Genomic DNA, 24,392 nt, shown 5'->3' on the forward strand with positions numbered 1-24,392 from the left:
ATACCATTGTTGAACCATCATTACAACGAATTTTGAAAACAGTCATTATAGGTTGCGGTAAATATTATGTATTAGCTATCTATTAATAATCTAGAAAAAACTTCCTCTTAAGTCGCATATTTAGCTCGTTACTTATTTAGTAGAGCACTCTCTCAACACTAGTGTTAAAACAACTAAGAAGATTTTCGTGTGATGCACACGGATAAAAATATATTGTTATAACGTCTCACGTTCATCAAATTTGGTGTTAAATTTAAAATATAAAGTGTAATTAACCTAGTTGGTTAAAGAGTTGTATTTGTTTTTGTTAGGTTGGGAGTTCGAAACATACCTATAGCATTTTTATTTTTAGTTTTAAGTTTATGGGCGAGTGAACCCAGAATCCGACTCAAATATTCATTACTCTCACATATATATCCAAATTAACCACATTTTTCGACCCGACAATTCGGACTTTCAAAATTAAGTATATAATTATATATATATATATAGATTTGTTGTTAGTATGTACACATATTTTTCAACACAGATAAAACCCTACTTAAAAGTTAGACAAATATATATATATTTAGATAACCCTCCATTTTAATTTATGTTCTTCCCAAGCCAACCATAACATCAGAGTCCGTCCTGAGACAAGTTTAGTTATACCCTACACTAAGGCAGACCCACCTCCTCCTATCCAAAACTAAAATAAAATGATCCATTTTTATTCTTTTCTTTTTCCAATTCAAGTAGTATACTTTTTTTTTACTTGTGTCTAGACTCTAGACAATCCACAATTTTGTTTATCATGTCAAGTTCTTTTAATTAAAATGTCTTATTTTATTTCTATGATTTAAAATATATATTTATTCAAGTGATTCTCATCCGATTGTTCAAAACATATCTTTTGAACCGAGAAACAAACAATCATTTCGTTTTATTTTTTTGTAAAATATTAAATAATATGAAAGTAGTAATGAAAAGGGGTTGGAAGGGATTTTATCAAAATGTGCACAAATTGATTAGGGCATGCCAAATAAGGAGTAGTGGGGTGAATTGCCTTAATGAACCACTCCGACCAAGGTCAAACTTATCCTAACTAATCCTTCACCATAAGATAATACTTTCGCTTAAAATTTCGAGCATAATTTAGAAAAAAAAAGTAATAAAAACGCGGTTAGCTCATTGGTAGAGCACAAAACTCATATATATATGTAAAGTCATAAATTAGAGCTTTTATAACCCGGTTTCTTAAAAGTTGTAAAGTCAACCATCCTGGATATCCATTATCAATGGTATACTTAATCGTAGCCCAACTCACCATATTGGGGTTTCATATCTGAGAAATTTAACCTATTTGGGACTTGAAGCTAGGAGAACATGCAAGTGGAAAGAGGGGCCAAAGAGTTCTTGATTACTTGTAACCTTTCGGCTTTAAACAAGACTTTCCTATTCCATTTTGTTTTAATTAATCTAAACTAAAACAAACGGACCCGAATAAAAACAAGAGAAATAATATTAATATACATTGTGATCTTTCTCAAGATATGATCATTAAAGAGGGTAATGGATATTTTAAGTCTTATTTTATTTTGGGTTCATTTATAAGGCACTAATTTATTCTAATCTTTACTAGGTACCAAACTTCTTATGACATTTAAAAGGGTATTGAGTGGACTAACTATGTCATCTTTTGCAGATGTTTTTGACAAATTTATAGACAAAAATGGGAATTTTCAGAAGTCTTTGTCTAATGATACTATGGGGTTGTTGTCCTTGTATGAGGCCTCGTTTCTCGCAGCTAAGGAAGAGAGTATATTGGATGAGGCGAGAGGCTTTTCTACAAAACACTTAGAAGAAAACTTGAAGAAAATAAAGAATCCATTTTTGGCGATGCTCGTTAATCACGCTCTCGAGGTTCCTCTCCATTGGGCGATGCAAAGATTCGAGGCAAGATGGTTCATAGTGTAGGTTAATTAGATGTTCGCAGCGGAATAATTTATAAATCTAATCTAAACATCTAATAATATGATCATGCATAATTAATAGAATCATAATATATAATTTATATAAATATACCTTTGATGCGTGAACCGGATCAGATCTGGTAGTAATAAATAGTCGAGAGCCTCACGTGTTGCTCCTCTACTTGGTCCACACGAGCCCGACTAGATCTCTTTATTTTCGACTGCTAGGACGAAAAAGACAAAGGGGAAGCAATCCAATTGCTAGATTAAAAGATGATTTCTTCCTCTTGGAGTTCTCACCGTAATATAGCAAAAGTCGTTTTAAAAGAGGAACAATTCTCTCTCTATTCACTTCGTTTTCTTGCAAATAAGTGAATCTTTTGTATTAAATAAAATTCCATAATTAACCATTGATTATATATTATTTTATTTCACAAATAAATAATATTTCTTATTATTAATAATATCTAATATGTATTAATTATATATTATTTTATTTCACAATCTTAACTCTATTAACCATTAATTATATATTATTTTATTTCACAATCTTAACTCCATAATTAACCATTAATTATATATTATTTTATTTCACAAATAAATAATATTTCTTATTATTAATAATATCTAATATGTATTAATTATATATTATTTTATTTCACAAATAAATAATATTTCTTATTATTAATAATATCTAATATGTATTAATAATTAACCATCTTTCTCGTTTATCTAGTCGATCAACTCTAAGTGTGTGACCTCATATGACCCGATTACAATAGTTATAGGTTTAACCCCATTAATCGTAGTTGGCTTCTAGCAAAGCACTACGACTCCTAAAATAATCGGATTAAATTATATCTATTAATTTGTCCTATCCAAGTTTAGTCATTGCACATTAAATTAAAGGACACAATTACTTCAATCTCCCACTTGTCCTTAAACAAGTGTGCAATATAAGATACCTTTGTCTCTTAATGTCTTATTTGATGATATGGTAACATTCATACCTTTCTATCAAATATGTTTCTTGAACTCTGAGTTTGAACTGTCAATTAAACGGATGATTCATATTAATCCATCCGAGCATGGCCATGCATTTTCAGTTCACGCTCTTCAAGTGGCCGAGACACCATTCCTGTTCAATGTATCACAGTATACATGAAGTAGGAGGACTTCTCCATTCTTGTATGACTATGGCTCCCACTCAATTTTTAGCAATCCCAACTATTGCCTTTATAACTCCCTTTTACGGAAAGCGTTTAACAGTGTCAAAGAAATACCAATCATCAAGTGAGGCCACAACATACTCATGTCTGAGGAATCTACTAAACATGGTTTAACTTAAAACTCTACAATATCTTTTGGAGAGTCTTAAGGTGGGTCAGTCTTACATGTATCATCCATACACATATATGTAATTGACTAGACATCTCCATGTCCTTATAGCCCATGAAACCTAACGCTATCAGTCAACTTACAATATAGTAACTTATAAAATCATCTATGTCCATTTGATAATTTCAAACTATAGACTTTTAATAATTCAAAACTTCATTTCACTTAATGGGGTTTCATTCATCAGAACACTTAAGGTGATCCCATTTGTTAATAATGAATTATTTGGACATATTATTCAATATCGATAAAAACAATATAAATAAGAATGAAATATCATATATCATAAAATCATCAAGTCAAACATAAAACTGGTGTCTAACACTCATAAATACATAATGTAATACAAAAGCAAACTCAAAGTCATTCTCCAATGTGCTTGAGACCCTTAGCCCTAGTGTGACTCTCATGCTTGGGCCTAGGCATAGGTTTGGTTAATGGATCTACAATGTTGTCATCAGTATGCACCTTACACATCCTAATATCACCCATAGTGATGATGTGTCGAATAAGGTGATACTTTCTCATAACGTGTCTGGATTTAGAGATCGAACTCGGTTCCTTTGCCTGAGCTATGGCACCATTGTTGTCACAATAGATGTCGATAGACATTGAAATGCTAGGAACAACAATGAGTTCATCTAGGAACTTCCTCATCCAAACGGCCTCCTTTGCTGCTTCACTAGCAGCAATGTACTCAGCCTCTGTTGTAGAATCTGCTACAGTACCTTGCTTGGAGCTCTTCTAGCTCACAACTCTTCCGTTAAGGATAAAGACATAACCCGATTGAGACTCAAAGTCATCTCGGTCAGTCTGAAAGCTTGCATCAGTATAGCCTTGTACGATCAATTTTTCATCTCCCCATATACTAAGAAATCATCCTTTGTTCTTCTTAAGTACTTCAGGATATTCTTAGCTGCACTCCAGTGTGCTTCTCTAGGACTTGATTGGTATCTGCTACACATGCTCAAAGCATATGCAACATCTGGACGTGTACATACCATGACATACATGATAGATCCTATAGCAGAAGCATATGAGATCTTGTTCATCTTCTCAAGCTCAGCAGGTGTTTTAGGACACTGCGTCTTGCTGCGATATACACCTTGTTGAATGGGTAAAAATCTCTTCTTGGAATCTTGCATCTTGAATCTATTAAGAATCTTATCAATATAAGTTCCTTGACTTAATCCAAGAAGCCTCTTAGATCTATCTCTATACATCTTAATTCCAAGTATGTACTCGGCCTTTCTTAAGTCTTTCATTGAGAAACATTTCTTCAGCAATTCTTTTACGGACTCTAGCATCGGAATGTCATTCCCAATAAGTAGTATGTCATCCACATACAAGACTAAGAAGGCTTCCTTACTCCCACTAAACTTCTTATAAACACAAGGATCCTCTTCGCATCTAATGAATTCAAACTCTTTGATCTTTTCATCAAATCGAAAATTCCAACTCCTGGATGCTTGCTTAAGTCCATAAATGGACTTCTTAAGCTTGCATACCTTCCCAGCATGATTTGGATCTTCAAAACCTTCAGGTTGTGTCATGTACACATCCTCTTCCAAAAAACCATTTAGAAAAGCGGTTTTGACATCCTTTTGACATATCTCATAGTCATAATATGCAGCAATAGCTAGGATTATCCTAATGGATCTAATCATGACAACTGGTGAAAATGTCTCGTCATAATCTATACCATGAATTTGTCTAAAACCTTTGGCAACTAGTCTTGCCTTGTAAACAGATGTATTTCCATCCTTGTCATTTTTTAGTTTGAAAATCCATTTTGCTTCCTATGGGTTTTACCCCATCTGGCAAATCTATCAAGTCCCATACTTGATTTTCAAACATTGAATCCATTTCAGACCTCATGGCGTCAAACCATTTATTGGAGTCTGGACCCGTCACTGATTGCTTATAGGTCGAAGGCTCACTATGTTCTAGCATAAGAACATCAAGGCTTACATTTAAGATGAAATCATCATAACATCTTGGTTGTACCCTTGGCCTTTCCGATCTACGAGTGGGTTCAACTTGTTCAACAACTAAATCCGGAACATGATCTACAACTGTTTGTAGATCCTCTTGTTCTGGTTCTTGGATGTTCTGAGGCCCTGAGCCTTCAAAAGTAATCATCTCTGCATCGACATCATCCATGTTATTTTGTTGTTGAGTTTGTTGCTCTTCATCATCTTGAACTGTTTCAAGATGAATATTTCTCCCACTTGACTTGTTGGAAAGGAACTCTCTTTCCAAAAAGACACTATCCCTTGCAACAAACACTTTTTGCTGAGTTGGATTGTAGAAGTAATAACCAAAACTTACTTTTGGATACCCTATAAAAAAGCATTTATCTGATTTTGGGGCAAGCTTCTCTGTTTGTAAACGCTTTACATAAGCTTCACATCCCCATATTTTCAGAAAAGACAACTTTGGAACATTTCCAGTCCATATCTCATATGGAGTTTTGTTTACAGTTCTTGACGGAGTCCTATTTAGTGTAAGTACAACGGTAGTGAGGGCATATCCCCAGAAGGATACCGGAAGATTAACAAAACTCATCATTGATCGGACCATGTCTAACAAAGTCCTATTTCTCCTTTCAGACACACCATTTAGCTGAGGTGTTCCTGGGGTAGACAACTGTGTGACTATCCCACAGTTTTTCAAATGATGATCAAATTCGTGGATCAAGTACTCACCACCACGATCAGATCGAAGTGCTTTTATTTTCTTGACACTTTGAGTCTCTACTTTGTTTTGAAATTCCTTGAACTTTTCAAAGGACTCTGATTTATGTGACATAAGGTAAATATACCCATATCTACTCATGTCATCAGTAAATGTGATGAAGTATCTATAGCCACCTCTAGCTTCAGTGCTCATTGGTCCACATACATCAGTATGTATTACGCCCAATAGTTCAGTAGCCCTTTCAAACGTTCCTTTGAAAGGTGACTTTGTCATCTTGCCCATCAGACATGATTCACATGTATCAATGGATTCAAAATCCATGTCTTTTAGAAGCCCATCTTAGTGGATCTTCTTCATGCGATTCGCACTAAAGTGACCCAATCGACAATGCCATTGGTAGGCCTCACTCAAACTATTTAATTTTTGTCTTTAGTTATTTATGTTATACAATTCTGATTTGAGATCCAATACAAAGAGTCCATTACTCATTGGAGCAGTCGCATAGAAAATATCATTCTTAAAAACAGAAAAATTTTCATTTTTAATGCTAAATTCAAAACCTTCAGAATGTAATACAGCAACCGAAACAAGGTTCTTAGTAATGCAAGGAACATAATAACAATTATTCAGTTCTAATATTAAATCAGAAGGTAAAGATAGACTTAAATCTCCTATGGTAAGTGTAGCAACATTTACTCCATTTCCAACGCGTAGGTCTATCTCTCCTTTCTTCACTTGTCTTTTATTTCTAAGTCCCTGCACATATGAAATAATGTGAGCACCACATGCAGTATCTAATACCCAAGTAGGACCATTATTTAATGTGAGAACATCGGTTGTCATAATCTCAATAACATAAACACCTGAAGTGGAACTCACAGTCCCGTTCTTCTTGTCTTCTGGGTACTTGGGACAATTTCTTTTCTAGTGTCCCTCGGCCTTGTAGTAAAAACAATCATGATCAGCAGCCATCTTTGGCTTCTCACCACCCTTGGGTTTGGCAACTTGCTTGCCTTTCCCTTGGTTATTGTTCTTTTTCTTAGCCACCTTCTTAAACCCCTTCCCATTGTTGACATTTAGAACTTCCTTCTTCTTGTCATCGATAATATTGCCTTCAGCATTTTTAAGCATGTTATGGAGCTCATTCAGATCATGTTTTAGACCATTCATATGGTATTGCATTCTAAATGGTGTAAAACCATCATGTAAGGATCTAAGAACAATATCAGTGGCCAACTCTTGGTCATATGGGGTCCCTAGATTTTCCATCCTTTTGAAAAGCCCAGTCAGGCTAATCACATGAGGACTCACTGGTTTTCCCTTCACAAGCTTGCTATCAAGTATAGCCTTGTGAGTCTCATATCGCTCTATCCTTGCCTGATCCTGAAACAGCGTTTTCAGTTCAATTATGATAGTATAAGCATTAGAATGCAAAAACCTCTTTTGCAATTCAGGCTCCATTGCAGCTAGCATGAGGCAAGTAACAGGTAATGCTTCAGTTTTCACCCGAGTTGATGTTTCCTTCTCCTCATCTGATGAGGTTCCGGTCACAATAGGGATAGGGGTAGTTAGGACGTCCTCACGTCCCTCAGACTTGAGAATAATTCTCAGATTCCTTTCCCAATCAAGGAAGTTCGTTACATTGAGCTTGTTTTTATCAACAATTGAGCACAAAGAGAATTTCAAATTATCGTTCGACATATTCTACAGAATATAAATGACATACAAATCAGTTTATGTTTTGAAATTTGCAAAATACTTATAATTGAACAATTTAAAATAAGTGAATGCACATTTTATTCAAGTTTTTATAGTCCCTTATTAATAAAATGATTCTAAGATCCCATTACAGACAATCCCCAACGTACTTTTGCACTGCCTTAGGTCTTGTGTGTTCAAGGTAAGTAACAATTACTAATTATAACTTCTTATAATTCTTGGTTGATGATCCACATCCAATGTAGGATTCATCCCCATGCCTCAAGATCCAAAACTTTGCCTTTTGGTCTCTTGTTGGGTACAACCGTATCAAGGTTTATGAAGCCCCGTATAGATTCATCCTCAGAAGCCTAAGGTTAAGGAAAAACACCCTCACTTTTGCGAAACCTATCCAACTAAAACCATAAACTTCATGGGTCATGACACGAAAAGGCATTGCCCCAATTTTCTTTAGGAACTTAAGTTTTGATTGTCTTTTATTTATTAGTGAAAATTATTATAAATAAAAACAATGCAATGAAAATTGTGATCCTAGTATGGCCCCTAAGATGCAAAAAAAATATATATATAAAGAACTAAACTTCTTTGGTCTCCATGCTTGCACCCTTCATGGATCTCCATCCTTGAACTTCATGGTTCTTATTTGTATTACATAATTATTTATAATAATCTAATTATCAAAATAAATTACAAAATACATAACGATACGTAGATCGTGTTATAAGAAAACATAACGATGCTCAGATCGTATTTCTGGGCCATACTAGAAAAATATTAATCTTTAATAAGTGGGATTTCCTAACTTTTAGAAAACAAATATATCATATTTATTTGATCCAAATATTTATATAATCCAATTAAAATAAATATTTCTTTTATTTTCTTAAAAATAGTTTTACATCTTAATCTATGTAAAATTATATCATCGATATAGATCCGCATCAAAATTAACAGTTAATTTATTGATCCTTTCAATATATGCAACCTTGCGCTCTGATACTACTGTAGGTTAATTAAATGTTCGTAGTGAAATAATTTATAGATCTAATCTAAACATCTAATCATATGATCATGCATAATTGATAGAATCATGATATATAGTTTATAGAAATATACCTTTAATGCGTGAACCGGATCAGATCTGGTAGTAATGAATAGTTGAGAGCCCCACGTGTTGCTCCTCTACTTGGTCCACACAAGCCCGACTAGATCTCTTTACTTTCGACTGCTAGGACGAAAAAGACAAAGGGGAAGCAATCCAATTGCTAGATTAAAAGATGATTTCTTCCTCTTGGAGTTCTCACCGTAATATAACAAAAGCCGTTTTAAAAGAGGAACAATTCTCTCTCTATTCACTTCGTTTTCTTGCAAATAAGTGAATCCTTTTGTATTAAATAAAATTTCATAATTAACCATTAATTATATATTATTTTATTTCACAAATAAATAATATTTCTTATTATTAATAATATCTAATATGTATTAATTATATATTATTTTATTTCACAATCTTAACTCCATAATTAACCATTAATTATATATTATTTTATTTCACAAATAAATAATGTTTCTTATTATTAATAATATTTAATATGTATTAATTATATATTATTTTATTTCACAAATAAATAATATTTCTTATTATTAATAATATCTAATATGTATTAATAATTAACCATCTTTCTCGTTTATCTAGTCGGTCAACTCTAAGTGTGTGACCTCATAGGACCCGATTACAATAGTTATAGGTTTAACCCCATTAATCGTAGTTGGCTTCTAGCAAAGCACTACGACTCCTAAAATAATCGGATTAAATTATATCTGTTAATTTGTCCTATCCAAGTTTAGTCATTGCACATTAAATTAAAGGACACAATTCCTTCACATAGATGCATATGGAAAGAAAGAAGATGTGAATCTCACACTCCTCAATTTTGCTAAGTTGGATTTCAACATGGTACAAGCCATACATCAAGAAGACCTTAAACATGTTTCGAGGTGGTTAAGAGTCCTTATAATCTTATTTAACCAATTGAGTTAGTGACCTTCTCATCCAGACATCATAGACAATGAAATCCTAGCATATGATCATTCATTATTCACAAATATTATTTTATGTCAAAATCCATAAACACTTCTTTCCAATGTTAAAACTCCAATTAAATACATGTATATTGTAGATGGTGGGAGAACTTGGGATGGGGTAAAAAATTGCCCTTCCTTAGGGACCGATTGGTGGAATGTTACTTATGGTCCTTGGCAGAGGTGTATGATCCAAGACCTGAATCTCAATACTATAGAAGGATGTCCACAAGGGTGAACCAACTTGCCACATCCATTGATGATATTTATGATGTCTATGGCACTTTGGATGAACTTGAGCTGTTAACTGATGCATTTTTCAGGTTAAATTTTTGTCCTCAATTTTATTCTTAGATATATTAGTTATTTTTGGATAAGTGAGATTTGTTTTCATTCATCTATAGTAAACGCGAAAATCGCATAAACGTGTCATAAGTTAATGAAAATATGATAAAAGTGAAAATTATTAATTAAGAGGGAAAGAAAAACACTCAACACTCAAGATCAAAGGAGTTGAGACAACTTGAAACGTTGCACACTTGTAGTTACGTGCTAACTTAGCTATTTGCTGTTTTGATAGACAAATATCATTTCAATTTAAGAAGTCATATTCAATACTATTACTATAGTAACATAATTATTATATGACCTAATGAAATATTATCGATTTGAAAACTTGGTTCTCTATGTTATTTATGGGTTACTATAACTGGAAGGTGGGACGTGAATCTTGTTGAAACCCTGCCAGACTATATGAAGATATGTTTCCTTGGCAATGTCAATTCTGTCAATGAATTAGGCTATGAGGCTCTTAAGTGTTTTGGAGTTAACGCCCTTCCTTATCTCATCAAATCGGTACATTCCTTTCTTCCCAACTTCTACAACTAAGGTTGTTATTCATGTTTTTGGATTCATAATTGCAATTGGACATGAATGAAATTGTTTCATTCTTTAAAAAGAAAAGTGCAATTGGACATATAAGACTTTTTATACTAAGTAGATTAATTAAATGACATAGCTCATTATATTTGTGTACATATATTTCTTCTTATTTTGTATTCAATGCAGTGGACGGATTTATGTGGGTGTTATATGAAAGAAGCCAGGTGGTTTTATGGAGGGCATGTGCCTTCTCTTGATGAGTACTTAAACCATGCATGGATGTCTAGTGCAACTCCTATGATGGTTGTTCATGGATATTTTCTTTGTATTTCTGCTTCTAATCCCATCACTAAGGAGGGTTTGGAAGCAGTTAAAAACTATCATGATATCATCAAATGGCCTTTTATGATCTCTCGATTTGGAAACTTCAAAGGCAAGTCACTCTACATTAATATAAAAGAATAGTTAATTATGAATGCATTGCAATATATAATAAAGTTGTAGATGTTATCAAAAACACTTTTATCTAAGTGTTCAAATTAATATATATTTCTTTGATTATTTTATGATTTTAATTTTTGCTTTGTAGAAAGAATTGAAACGAGGAGATATTCTCAAATCGGTGCAAATTTATATGCATGAAACTGGTGCATCAGAAGAATCGGCTCAGCAATATATTAAAGAGCTCGTTATAGAGACATGGAAGAAAATAAACACAACTAGCGTAAGGCCTGATTGCCCTTTTGGGAAGAAGTATGTGGATATAACAACAAACATTGCGAGAGCAACTCATTACATGTATCAATATGGAGATGCACATGGACATAATATTAAAGGGAAAAACAAGGACCGAATCACCATGCTCCTCATCGAGCCAATTCCGATTTCCTTTGATTGATGTGAATTATCCAAATTTATATATGAGAGATTGTAATTTAATAAAATGTGTCGATTGATGTTGATGTATTCAACTATGTAAGTTGTTATAAAATAGAGTTCTATATTACTATTTATAAGTGCATATGCAATAATAATAAATAAAAATATGTAAATAACGTAAAATATACGTGAAATTTAAGATATGAGAAAACAAATATAGTGGAGAAAGCACTCACAATTCTATTAAAAATATATTAAAATGTGAGATTAAAGAATTATGATATTAAGGAAACCTAATTAAGATTATACATTTAAAATGTCATATGATCAAGCATAGCCTAAAATCTAAGTTTTTTTATCCTACTGGACCCCGATCAAAATTGATATGTATCACAATGACTAACATTTCCACGTTAACACTGATCGAGTATCACAAAATAAAACGGAATTTAAAAAATATCGACAACAAGCATAATCGTTTCCAACTCTTCTAAAAATCCTTATGGCTTACTACACAATAGCTATCAACTAAGTTCGATAAATGCTCAAATTTTGGAATGAGAAGCGTTTCCATTATCATATCAACATTGATATCAAGAGTACAATATTGGTCGCAAAAATATTACAATGAACAATTGCATCACATACAAAAAAAAATGATATTGCACATCAAAGTGATTAATTCTTTCATGAAACCAATTTTTCATTAAACTTTAACCATCAAAAAGTTATCATAATATGCCAATTCTTTTTGAGTTTCTTGAATATTCTTTTAAAACAAATAGTTTCTTTACAAATTTTTGTAATAGTCATGCATTCTACTTTTGTAATAGACAATGTGATTTTTCTATGTAGATTAACCGTAATCCCTGAATCCGAGTATCGTTACTCGTGAGAAAATACACTACAAATACCTCCAAAAAAATCACTAGGCTATCACATCTCAAACTCAAAATGTACTCATTAAGATATTTATAGTTTATTAGTCTTACTCTTTAAGGAGTTCATATTATTGTGATTTTTTTATTAGGACAACACAATCTCCCCAACTTATTCATGTGACGTCCTCGTCGCGATTTCATTCATAGTCTTATTCTCCCCAGTTAGGACTCTAGAAGTGACACAAGTGTCACTTTGTTCTTACGGGATTCAAGAGGTGTTTCCCATGACACTTTGTTTCTACTGTCGGGTTGGCTCTAATACCACGTGTAATTCCCCAAACTCGAGTACCGTTATCAGTGAGGAAAATAGACTACAAACTCAAAAGATACCCATAAAGATATATATAGTTTATTAGCCTCACTCTTATAAAGAGTGCATATTTATTATGATTTTCTAATGTGCGATTAGGTAACAATAGCCTTCCAACTAATCGCACAATCGCTAATATACAACAAAACCTATGAGAGATCTTATTTTGTCAAGATTGCCACATAATTAGAGTAGACATAATTGATTACTCCATCTTTAGTCTTTCCTAACTATAAGGGAACATTCGTTAAACCTCTTAAATAGAGTAAGATCCACTAACCTGGTCTCCAATGATTATTTAATTTGTAGGTATAACTATGTTAGACGAATGAGAGTTGGCCATTTGGATTGCGGATTATGATCATGATCACCCTCTTAACTTTGGAATATTTAAGTTAGACAGAACACTTAAGTTTATTGGATCTAAGGTCAATGAGAGGCTAATGAGTCACCACATTGGGGAAAGACAAATATGTCCCACTTTGGAGGAATTTTAAGCAATTTTTATGATTAGGAGAGCAAAACTCTTACACCTTAAGCCATTATCAGAATCCATTTCGTTAAGGAAGGTTCTCTAGGAGGATTTTGGTTACACAAAGACTACATCGGATAACTTGGTCAAGATAAGTGTCATCAATATCAAGAAATGGCACGCATTGGTGGTCCAAGACAGAGTTATACCTAGGTTCGCAAAGTCGAACCTCATGACAATTACAATCCTTTTAGCCCACTTCTTTTTAGCTCCATCCAACGAACAACCATCAGCCAAAGTACTTGAGATGGCGTACCACATGGAAGGGGGAAGCAAAGACCCATCTGGGATTATCCTAGCCGAGACACTTTTGGGCTTAAACGAGCCTAATCAACCCAATGCTATGTCAATGAGAGGTGCACAATTGGTCCTCAACATATGGTTGATCTCGATAATCAAGACGATTCCTCCTTTACCAATAGATTTCAAGTTCAACACCATAACCCAAGGAGATATTTTGAACTTGGCAAACCCGAAGCCTACAATCAAGAATGACATCCCTATATGACATACCATGCCTTGGTATCGCATATCAGAGATGGCACACATGATGGATGACAATCCCTTAATCACGCTCTTCGAATTTGAGTCCACTATATCATATTACACATTGCCTTTGTTTAGGAAATTTGGCCAAGATACGATGCCTCCCTTCGAAATGAATGTCTTGACTAGAGATGGAAAGTTCGACTACAAGATGTACGTCTCTCACTTCGAAAAATGGAGCCAAACAAAAGTAGTAAAGGTATCCAAGAAGAGGATCAATTATTTGGGCGATGCTATGAAAGAGGCGGAGTAAGCTCAGAAAAAGACGAGTACAAGCAAACGACAAAAGACGAGATCGAGTGTAGTTTAGATTCACCTTTATGTCATTTTGTAATGTATTGGACGTTATTCCTTCGCTTATCCTTGAAAAGCAGTTGAGTGCAAAATGTAAATGTGAGGAAGAGGGTGTGGGAATGTTTATAATCATTTGATTGTGTGTTTTGACATTAACCCTTACATTTAATACAATATATCATTTTCGCATAAATGTGGAATATAAAGTAGACGTCCATTTCCCTTTAGAAACACATATGTGCATAACGATGATATGGCTTATCACGTGACAAATTAACCTTACTTCTTGACCCGCGGGTTAACCATGCTTGCATGAAAGAGTGATCTAAGAACAGGGTGATTTACAAGCATTGAAATAGAGGAACAGCCAAGAGAAAACAAAGTTGTTACAAGAGTCGAATTCATAGACCTTAGGAGATGATCGCCCAAATGTCCAAGCAAATGGCGCTCCTAACCACCAACTCAGCTTAAGATCATGCAAGCACATCTATGAACGAACCAGAACCCCTCTCCAAACCTACACGAACTCCGAATTCATAACTTTTCTAATCCACCTATACCTAATGTCGAACCCGTCATCGATAAAGTCACGTACTATAATGATTCTGATTTAGATAGTGAATGTTTGTCAACTAAAGAAGAGGTCCGATTACAAGAACTGAAATAGGGGAAGAGGAAAAGGGCCTGAAGGAAAAGAAAATTCGATTTATGGAGAGATATATGCTGGTTCAACAAATAGACCTCCTACACCGCAAAAAGAAAATATTATTCAGCTTTAGACTACACATGTGAAGATGAAAGTCGATTTCCACAAAATAATGAAAGGAAAGAATGTCAAGACATATGGCGATTAGAAAGTAGGATTAGAAGCGTCGAAAAGGCCACAATCCTAAATGATTTTACATTGCTTGAGCTTAAGAAGTATATTTGGTTACATTGCTTGATCAATCATTCTTCATCAATGATTATCTCTCATCCATGATCCCTTTGAAGTTAAACTTTAACTTCACTCCAGATCTTTCCAAGATATCTCGATGATGTTGCCCTCATATGGTACTTGATAAACAATGTGGCACAATTTAAAACAGTAGATGACTTAGTTGAGGAATTCATATGCAGATTTAGCATGCACCAGAGCTTAGACAACACAAAACAGGACTTGAAACATGTTAAGCAGCCAAATATGCCAAATATGCCGCTAGATGTATCGACATTGCGTCAAGCATCGATTATCTCCATACTAGTACTCAATGATTTAATTTATGATTAAAAATATTATTTTAACTTATATGTGTAAATAAAATTTAAAAAAAATAGGCTAAAATGTTTATATATATATATATATATATATATATATATATATATATATATATATATATATATATATATATATATATATATATATATATATATATATATATATATATTAATGTTAGTTTATTTATGCAAATAAATAAGGTAAATAAAATAAATATATATTAATTTTAATTTATTTTATAATTTTGCAGAGATTAAGAAAAAAAAAAGTGAAAAAAAAGTGAGAAAAGCCACTTGAATGGGCAAACTAATAGTAGTGTTATTTACCAGTATAAATTCCAAAAACAAATCCTCAAAAATATGTCAGAATTCATTGTGAGGCAGAAGCATTGAGACGCAAACAAGACAATAAATATAAGAGGAAAAAAGGTCAATTATATTCACAATTTTTAATTTTCAAGCTTTTGTCTAAATTTTCATTTTGTATGTGCGGTTGTTTGAACGTTATCTGTACAAAAAGTTTATAACATTTTAGGAAGGATTTAAGACTAGTTCTAATTTTGTCTTAATTTTATTTATAAATTTCAATTTGATATATTTTAGTTTGATATATTTCAATTGCAGTTTAATTTTTTTAATTTAATTTATTAATTAAGATTCACTACTAACATAATTTGAAAGTTTTTTTATTGAATTTAATTTATTCTTTTAATCTTATATTGAAAATATCTAAATTTAAATTGTGAAATTGAAAAAAACAGGTTTGTTGTGCTTAAACTCCTTGCTCAAGAACAAAAACTCCCCAAAGATATAGAAACCGCAGAATTTGCAGCAACGGGAGGTTGAAGATGAAGTTCGCTAACCAACCCAAATGTTTGTTTCTATTTTATTTAACACGATGTTATTGTAGTCTGGTTCCTTAAACTAAATGACCTAAACCTGAGGTCTATGTGTAAAACCTTTTATGGGAGCATATATAACATCATAGAAGGCTGTATGGGTTGGGCTAATTTTTATGGGTAGGACTAATTTTTAAAATTCAAACAAAATATTTATATTGAGAAGGCAAAAATAACTTCATTAGTTTGGATTAATTTTGAGTTTATTTGTGAATTTAAAGGGGTAACTAGTTGAGTATTATTTTCTTGCTGGAAATTAGTTTGGGCTTTACAAATGCTAAGTACATTTAACTTCATTTGGCATAATCTCATTAGAAAACTCATTTTGAGCCAATTAAAGATGGATTCATTTTTGAAATGAATTTCATTAAGGCAAAGGCAATTGATGCCATTAAAGTCATATTATTCTTACTTAATATATAAGATAAAAATTGGCACTGAAATGGCATTGAAATCATTCTTAGGCCTTATTTGGATTGGAGTTATTTGAATAACCTGGAGAGAGAGAAAAATAATGATTGTGGATGATTTTGAGAAGATAATGATTATTTTTGATAAAAAGACTTAAAGAGTATTGATATATATAAATAAAATAAAAAATAATAATTTAAAATAGAGGGTATATTAATATTTTGATTAATGAAATGAGTGATGTAATTGATGAAAAGTGATTGATTGAAAAACTGATTTGGTATAAATTAAATAAAAAACCTTACAAGGAGGAGACATTAGTTTGGTAAAAAATATGCAACTAAATATAACTTCTTGTAAAGAATAACCCTTCTAACCCTAAAATATTAGGAAGCTAATTCTCCTTATTCTTTGAAAAAAAATCTTTCATATCATTTTTCTTTTAATAGTGGTTTCAAAAGTACTTTCCATAGTGATTAAAGTGTTAAATCACTACAAAATTTATTAGACCAATAGATTCTAATAAAAAGGGAGACAATGAAGTATGAAACTGATTTAAGAGTCAAACTTATGTCTAAAATCAACCTTTTGATAAATGATTTCATTTTATTATATTATATTTGCTTATATGTTTGTAACATCCTAATATGGATATAAGTTTTTCCTTATCCAAGTTCATTCATAAAAGTAACGAAATTTGGGATGAAAATTGTGTTTGTTTTCTAATGTTGATTTATTCAACTAAATACAAACTAAAAAAATAATCATCTATGGCCTTATTTAGTATGAAGAACTTGTGATAACGAAATATGTCAGCTTGTCATCTATCTTAAAGACATGCATGGTTTAAGAAAATTCTCTATAGGATGAACAAGACAAGCACAAGAGAATGTCTTAAAATAGCCAAAAGATTATTAATTGTAGAAGGCATTTCCCAATTGATAGTCCATTTGAGACTGAACCTAGATGTAAAGCGAGACAGATAACTAAAAAAGAAACGATGCTCAATTGTCACTCTTATCTCTTCATAATAGCCGATTAGTCTGAATTGGTGTAGAAGTGAGTAATCTAGTTACCAGTTGGAATATCAAGATTGGTGAAAACCGGGCTGTCGACTCCAACTCCCATAGCGTTCAAGCCATTGTCCACGTAAAGAACACTGCCAGTTATTGCTGAAGCCAAAGGTGATGCAAGGAAAGCTGCTGCATTCCCAACTTCATCTGTTCCAATTAATCGAAAGCATAGTAAGGTTGCATTTAATCCCATGTTAAAAGCTGAAAAATTATAATTCTTTCTCGAGCAAATATTGTTTTGAAACTCTTTCAAAATTAGTCAATTTGTAGATTCCAATGGAGGGAAATGTGGAAAAATAGAGCTTCCACTCACTTAGAGCTTCCACTATGTTGCTTTTTTTTGTCCATTTGGTTGAACTGGGATATAATTTGTCAGGTCATCAATCTGAGAACTTTGCGGAAAAAATAAATAGAATGCACAAAGTAAACGTAGTGATTGAAACCCACCTGCAGACAGTTCTTTTGCAAAGGGTGCATTCTTTACTGAGTAGTCAATCATCATTTCAATGAAACCAATAGCTTTGGCAGCACGACTTCTTAGTGGGCCTGATTAAGCAAAATGCAAAATTCAGTTTGTAGTAGTATCAAAGTGAAAACTTTTAAAACTTGCTGGCTTTAAGCCATATTACCTGCAGATATTGTATTGACCCGGATTTTGTTCTTTCGTCCTGCCTCAAAAGCGAGTACCTTCAAAATACATAGAAGTCTAGTAATCGGGAAAAAAATGATGAAAAAAGCTGACATATTTAGAACCTAGTATTCTGTCACGATCTCTTGGAAAATTGTCAAGGTTAAAAGATTGAAAAAGAGATTTTATCAACATAAAAAAAGTGTATGTAAATATGTTTTATTCATGATCAACATAAATTGTTTTGATAAAACAGAGGACTTACTTTTGTGTCACTCTCAAGTGCAGCTTTTGCAGAACTCATCCCTCCTCCATATCTGAAAGAAGATGAGTTTAAAAATCCATAATAACATATTTCAAGAATTTATCAGGAGAGTTAGATTCGTGTCGAGGTGCGAAAATGACATATATATACCCTGGAATTATTCTTTCAGAAGCAATGTATGTTAAGGAAATTGTAGAACCACCTGCAATAGAGAACTGAGTCAATTCTTCAGCATTACATGTTTGTGTTACCAAATTAGCGATGATAACAGTGTACACAAAAAAGAGATTGGGACGAAATAATGCCTGGATTTATTATCGGGAGAAAATGCCTAAGTAGTGATACAAAGGAATAACTAGACGCCGAGATAGCTGCTAGATACCCATTTCTAGATGTCTCCAGTAGAGGTTTACTGACCTGTATATGATTCATTGGCAATAAGAGATAGAATTTTAAAGAAATAATAGAATGTAAAGGGAGAAAATAGGACCTCTGGTCCATTGGCAAGTGAATGGACAAGTATGTCAATGCTTCCATAGTCTTGCTTAACACATTCGACAACTTCCTGCATAAAAGAAATATAACTGTTTAATGGAAAAGGGATCAGCTTCGTAGTTTCCTTATTCACTCATGTATTATGTATTGTGATCTTATCATAATTCTTAATGTAGCTTAAAATAAATGACTTTGAGCTCTCGACAATGGGGGATTCATTCCGGTAAAGAATATAACACATTGTTTTGTTATACAAAAAAAAATATGATCCGAAATATCTACATTGTTATAGCCAAATCAGATCATGATCCATACAAAAATTATATACTAAATGAACCAGAAAACAACACTAATTTGAATCATGGTCTAGAAAATAATTTGTTTACAAAATGAAGCAACAAAATCACACTATAGTATGTATCATGATCAAAAGTAATCTGATTGGCAATTTTCTAATGGGATTGTGACATATTATCACAAAATACAATTTTCCAACATATGCATGAAAAATTCAAAGTTCTTTTCTCTCATACTCCTTAACTAGCCAACTAAGCATTTTACCATTTTCAACCAGCCCAAACTTCTGTCACATAGTTTCATTGAAGTGAACGAAAGATCAAGAAATGATACCTTTACAGTCCAATTTGAGGATCCTGCATAACGTTTGTTTGCTTTGACCTGCAGATAAAAAAATTAAAAAAACATTCTTATATTATATTGAAGAAGAATAAACATACATCTTCAGGAACATCCTCTGGACTGTCATAAACTGCATCCAATGGATAAACTTTTGTGATCTCCATTAGTGATCCATCTGGCAGCCTGTAAAATAATGTTCAAAATCTTATAGATGTAGTTCAGCATAAATCTAAGTTAAAAAAATGAGAATTCACACTCATTCATACTTGCGTGATTCATCAAATTTCCCACGTCGAAGGCTGCTCTCAAATATGTTTAGTGCCTGCAACAAAAAAACTTATATGAGAAACTAAACACATCTTTTAGGTTAAAGACAACTTCAGATCATAACAAAAGATAACATACAGGCACCCATGTACCAACAAGAATCTCAGCTCCAGCAGCAGCAAGAGATTTGGCTATTGCCCACCCATATCCATTATCATCAGCTATACCAGCAATAAATGCTCTCTTCCCTGCAATCAATTGTACCCTTTCTAAGAATACTCTTCTATTTCAAATTTTCAATAATTAGCTATAACTTATGAAAATATTAAGCTATTTTAACCTCTCAAATCAATTGGAAGTCCAGGAAGTGGAGCCACCGTGTCATTTGACTCAGACACTGCCTTTGGGATGATACTTTGAACCCTTAAGGGAACAACAGGGTTGAAGCTTTTCGAGAACTGGGTTGTTGAAATATGATTTGAACTAGTGAATCTTGACCATGAGGATGTGGGTTTCTTTGTTGCGGTCAAGAAAACCATTTGACCTGGCTTAGAAACTTCATGAAGGGAATAAAGAGAGGATCTGCTCTGTATAATTTGCTGGGTGGAGAACACAGTCGATGACATTCTTCAAGTAAAAGATAGTTTAGTTCGCATGAAAAGACAGATCTGAATCAGTCATGTTTGTAAGTGAAAAAACAGTCGATTCAAAGATTACAAAAGAAACTATGGCATACCTTTCCGACGCTGATCGTTGTGTTCGAGAAATGGAGAAGTGATGGTATAGAGATTAGCGATGGAAGTATGATATATGAAGGTTATATAGTATATAGCTGTTGTGTACTGTGAATTTATGATGTTCGATGAAATCGAAGTTGATGGATGGTGGTTCAGGACAGTTGAACATTGGAGACGTCGATGCAGAAAGTACTGTTTTGCCCCTCTTCTCTTTGTTGGACACTTTTAATAGTTGTGAGATGTTAAGTCATAACTCATAAGTTGCTAATACTAGAATGAGAAATGTTGTTTTTTACCCTAGAGAATGCATGTATCACAAATATCTTACCTTAAATTTTATATATACATATATATAAATAATTGATTTTGAAAATTGTAAATTAATTAGTAAATAATAGAAAATTAAAATATATAATTAATTATTGATTTAAATACAAAGGGTAGAAACCATTTATATAAATAAATTTTCAACACTTATTTGAATTCTTAAACGATAATGTTGAAGTAAAGTAAGTTAAACGAATCAATACAACAGTGTCGAAAAAATCTTTATGAGTTACCGTCAAAATTATCATTAACCGAGAGTTAATAAGTAACGCCAAAAATAATCTTACAAATAATTTACATGTATGACATAAATATGTGAGAAACTCAAATAAATTATGAAAAATACTTCTTATATATGAAAAATCAATTCTAATAATTTTTTATTGAAAATAATAAAATAAAATTTAAATAATAATCACAATACAATCGAAATAGTTGAGTAATAACAGTTATAGAGATATTATTCCGATTAAAAAATTTGAAACAAAAATTATTACCGTTTGGAAAAATAAATTATCAAACCGAATAAAAAACATATCAACACAAATATGAATGATAAAAAAGAGAAACAAAACTTTGTTCCATTGTTAAAAAAAACATATAAAGTTATAAAAAGTTGCCAATATATATTTTTTATATAATAATTTACATTACATCAAAATGACTAAATTTTAAATTATTACATAAATATAATTACATTTTTATTTTTATCTTTAACTCATTTTCAGTTTCAACCGTTTCATGTCATATATAAATAAAATAATTTAAAATAATAATCATGGTTCATTGAGTTTTGAATTCACATAAATAATACTCTAATATAACAAAATCAAAAAATTAAAACACAAAAGGTGAAACTGCAAAAATCGGCAGAGAAAACTTATATAAAACTAAGAAAAGAAAATAACCCATAAATTTAAATGAAACCCCAATTCGAAAAGAAGAAAAACTAAAAAAAAAAAAAAAACTAAACAAAGAAGAAAAGTTTCATTATATGTTAAAAGTTAGGTTATAACAGATACTAAATACTAACAAATTACTGATATTTGTAAGAGTATATAAGAGACGAGCCTAACCAAACTCATCAGATACCCGAGACTAATTTGTGCACATCTCAATTATGGGGGCGGTTATCATAGCACCAACCGAAGTAACATAGATTATTTTATATGAGAATCGAACTCGAAACATTTTAGATAATAAATTCCTATGTTCTAAGCTAATTGTGCTAGATTTTACAACTCTTGGTTGCACAAGAGGCTTCCAATGAATGTAAGCTATGTTCAAGCTTCTTTTCACATTCCAAATTCACAATAGTTAGTCTAACCAAACAAATTCAATGGTCTTTCATTTGAAAGAAAACTCACCAATTGTAAGGACTTAACCATCTAACCTAGCTACTCAAACATAATCCAAAAGTTTAAGCACTAGCAAATGAACAGAATCATCCAATACTGAATTCAATCTGCTGTCTAGAAAAATAAGAATAAGAATACCCAACACATTATTGTGTCTAGAGACTGATAAATTGGCAATGACAGATACCCATAGGTAATAGAGATCAAGAAACTCATAAATTGGTAAGAAGAGACAGAAAGAACTACTTGTTGTTATAGTCCAAATCCAAAAACAGAGCGAATCTTGAGCAAAATCAGATCCCTCCATCCTCTCTCTGTGTTCTCCACCACTGTTGAATTCCCATATCTGCATTCACTCCCAATTAACAAGAAGAATCAAGAACAGTGCAGTATTATACTATTATCAAAATATGAAAATCATTTGTATATTGAAATATAAACCTGTCTTCTTCCGGGACATCTGTGTGGATCAGATTCACAATTGTTAATCCTGGTTCAGGCTCTTCCAATGTCAAACGAACCTATAAAATGCAATAGTATATCAATTTCAAGAACCATGTTTTTCAAAGATTTGAGAGCAAGAAACTTACAGTTGATAGAATTCCATCAGGCCAACTTCCGAATCTCCATTTCTGCACTATCAGCTTTCCTTCCTCTAATTCAACATTAGTCCCTGTAACTGACCCATCAAAAATACTGAAACTCCCACCAATCTCCTTACTGATCTTAGCATTGCTTTGAGTGAAACCCTTCCACCTATTCTCATCCATTAATATCTCATACAAATCTTTCGCTCTGCAGCTAAACTTCTCAGTCATGGTTATCGTCTTGAACCCTTCTTTCTGCTTCTTCTTAGTCTTCTTCATCTCATCCTTTTTTACAGGCGCAGCAGCAGCAACAGCCACTGTAGATCCACCAGTTGCTGCAGCTGCTGTTTTCCTGCTCTTAACCTCCAATTCATCATCTTTTGCCGGACCACCTTTAGCCATGGCAGCAACATAAGCTCTAACTTGTTCCAACACAAAAGGTTTCCCCTTTGCAAGAAAAGCATCCTTCAATCTCTTCCCAATCGGACCCTCGTCCTTAATCATAACCTTAATTTCAGGATCTTCATCAGCATTCTCATCAGCAATATACGGGATCTCTACTGTTCCATCAGAAATCAACAAACTTTTACCTTCAGCATCTTTCGCCTCGCCTACCCATGATAAAGTTAGACTAATCTCGTAACCAGGGATGATCTTTCCCTTACGAATGTTAAGATAGGCTTCACCGTCGACTTTCTCGACCTTTTTTGTTTTGATATGAATGTTACCTTCACCGTCGAGCAATGTTTGATCAGATAAGAGTTTGGTGAGAAGATTTCGAGACCAATCAAGGCAGTTGGTCTCCGCCCAATGCCAGTTGTGGACATTTGTACCATCTGGTCTATCCTCTACAATCCATCGCTTGTCTCCTTCCCCGTATTTAGCCATATGCAGATGAAACAGGATCTTCACAAAATTGAACCAGAAATGAATAAGAGAAACCGAAGAGAGAATAAGGCGGAGGCGGCTTTTAGTGTGAATGATGTTAGGGTAGACGAAAGTGCGGAAAAATCAAACGATTGGAAGATTCTAGAAATCATATTGATCGAAAATAAAAAGTTTCCAAAATTTTAAAAATAAAAATTGGAATGTAAATTTTGTAAAATTTTAGGAATTTGTTTTTTTGATTTATTATTTTTTTTACTAAAACTCACATTTTTATATTATATGTTAATTATTTTTAATTTATCAAATCAAAATATTAAAATATTTTT

At 32.7% G+C, this 24,392-nt stretch overlaps 3 protein-coding genes across 3 annotated transcripts; 1 reads left to right on the plus strand and 2 right to left on the minus strand.

Moving 5' to 3' along the window:
* Window positions 1-1,668: 1,668 nt before the first annotated feature.
* On the plus strand, window positions 1,669-11,631 carry LOC124943357 ((-)-alpha-terpineol synthase-like). The gene is made up of 6 exons (XM_047483872.1): window positions 1,669-1,947; window positions 9,655-9,767; window positions 9,950-10,174; window positions 10,568-10,706; window positions 10,920-11,102; window positions 11,323-11,631. The coding sequence occupies exons 1-6, from the start codon at window positions 1,669-1,671 to the stop codon at window positions 11,629-11,631; spliced, it is 1,248 nt and encodes a 415-aa protein (XP_047339828.1).
* A 6,108-nt stretch (window positions 11,632-17,739) lies between these two features.
* LOC124941692 (enoyl-[acyl-carrier-protein] reductase [NADH] 1, chloroplastic-like) lies at window positions 17,740-21,099 on the minus strand. The gene is made up of 13 exons (XM_047482039.1): window positions 20,906-21,099; window positions 20,510-20,796; window positions 20,308-20,417; window positions 20,169-20,224; window positions 20,001-20,085; window positions 19,894-19,941; window positions 19,259-19,333; window positions 19,074-19,185; window positions 18,919-18,970; window positions 18,769-18,820; window positions 18,505-18,562; window positions 18,323-18,421; window positions 17,740-18,022 (listed from the first exon to the last, which is right to left on the minus strand). The coding sequence occupies exons 2-13, from the start codon at window positions 20,793-20,795 to the stop codon at window positions 17,871-17,873; spliced, it is 1,185 nt and encodes a 394-aa protein (XP_047337995.1). The 5' UTR covers window position 20,796; window positions 20,906-21,099; the 3' UTR covers window positions 17,740-17,870.
* Window positions 21,100-22,606: 1,507 nt separating this feature from the next.
* On the minus strand, window positions 22,607-24,159 carry LOC124942034 (activator of 90 kDa heat shock protein ATPase homolog). Its single transcript, XM_047482439.1, has 3 exons — window positions 23,182-24,159; window positions 23,033-23,112; window positions 22,607-22,937 (listed from the first exon to the last, which is right to left on the minus strand). Exons 1-3 carry the CDS (start codon window positions 24,064-24,066, stop codon window positions 22,844-22,846), a joined length of 1,059 nt encoding a protein of 352 aa, XP_047338395.1. The 5' UTR covers window positions 24,067-24,159; the 3' UTR covers window positions 22,607-22,843.
* Between the last annotated feature and the right edge of the window lie 233 nt (window positions 24,160-24,392).

The sequence above is a fragment of the Impatiens glandulifera genome, chromosome 6 (genome assembly GCF_907164915.1).
Source record: "Impatiens glandulifera chromosome 6, dImpGla2.1, whole genome shotgun sequence".
Lineage (NCBI taxonomy): Eukaryota > Viridiplantae > Streptophyta > Magnoliopsida > Ericales > Balsaminaceae > Impatiens > Impatiens glandulifera.

Bases quoted from the DNA above. Each gene is read 5' to 3' on its own strand.
- LOC124943357 (XM_047483872.1), top strand. From the start codon at position 1,669: ATGTCATCTTTTGCAGATGTTTTTGACAAATTTATAGACAAAAATGGG. The intron at 9,768-9,949 runs GTGGTTAAGAGT...TGTATATTGTAG, and splicing joins GACCTTAAACATGTTTCGAG to ATGGTGGGAGAACTTGGGAT. The intron at 10,175-10,567 runs GTTAAATTTTTG...TATAACTGGAAG, and splicing joins TTAACTGATGCATTTTTCAG to GTGGGACGTGAATCTTGTTG.
- LOC124941692 (XM_047482039.1), bottom strand. From the start codon at position 20,795: ATGTCATCGACTGTGTTCTCCACCCAGCAAATTATACAGAGCAGATCC. The intron at 20,086-20,168 runs GTATGAATGAGT...ATTATTTTACAG, and splicing joins AAATTTGATGAATCACGCAA to GCTGCCAGATGGATCACTAA. The intron at 18,563-18,768 runs GTAAGTCCTCTG...TGTATTTTGAAG, and splicing joins CACTTGAGAGTGACACAAAA to GTACTCGCTTTTGAGGCAGG.
- LOC124942034 (XM_047482439.1), bottom strand. From the start codon at position 24,066: ATGGCTAAATACGGGGAAGGAGACAAGCGATGGATTGTAGAGGATAGA. The intron at 23,113-23,181 runs GTAAGTTTCTTG...TGCATTTTATAG, and splicing joins CTGATGGAATTCTATCAACT to GTTCGTTTGACATTGGAAGA. The intron at 22,938-23,032 runs GTTTATATTTCA...GAGTGAATGCAG, and splicing joins GATGTCCCGGAAGAAGACAG to ATATGGGAATTCAACAGTGG.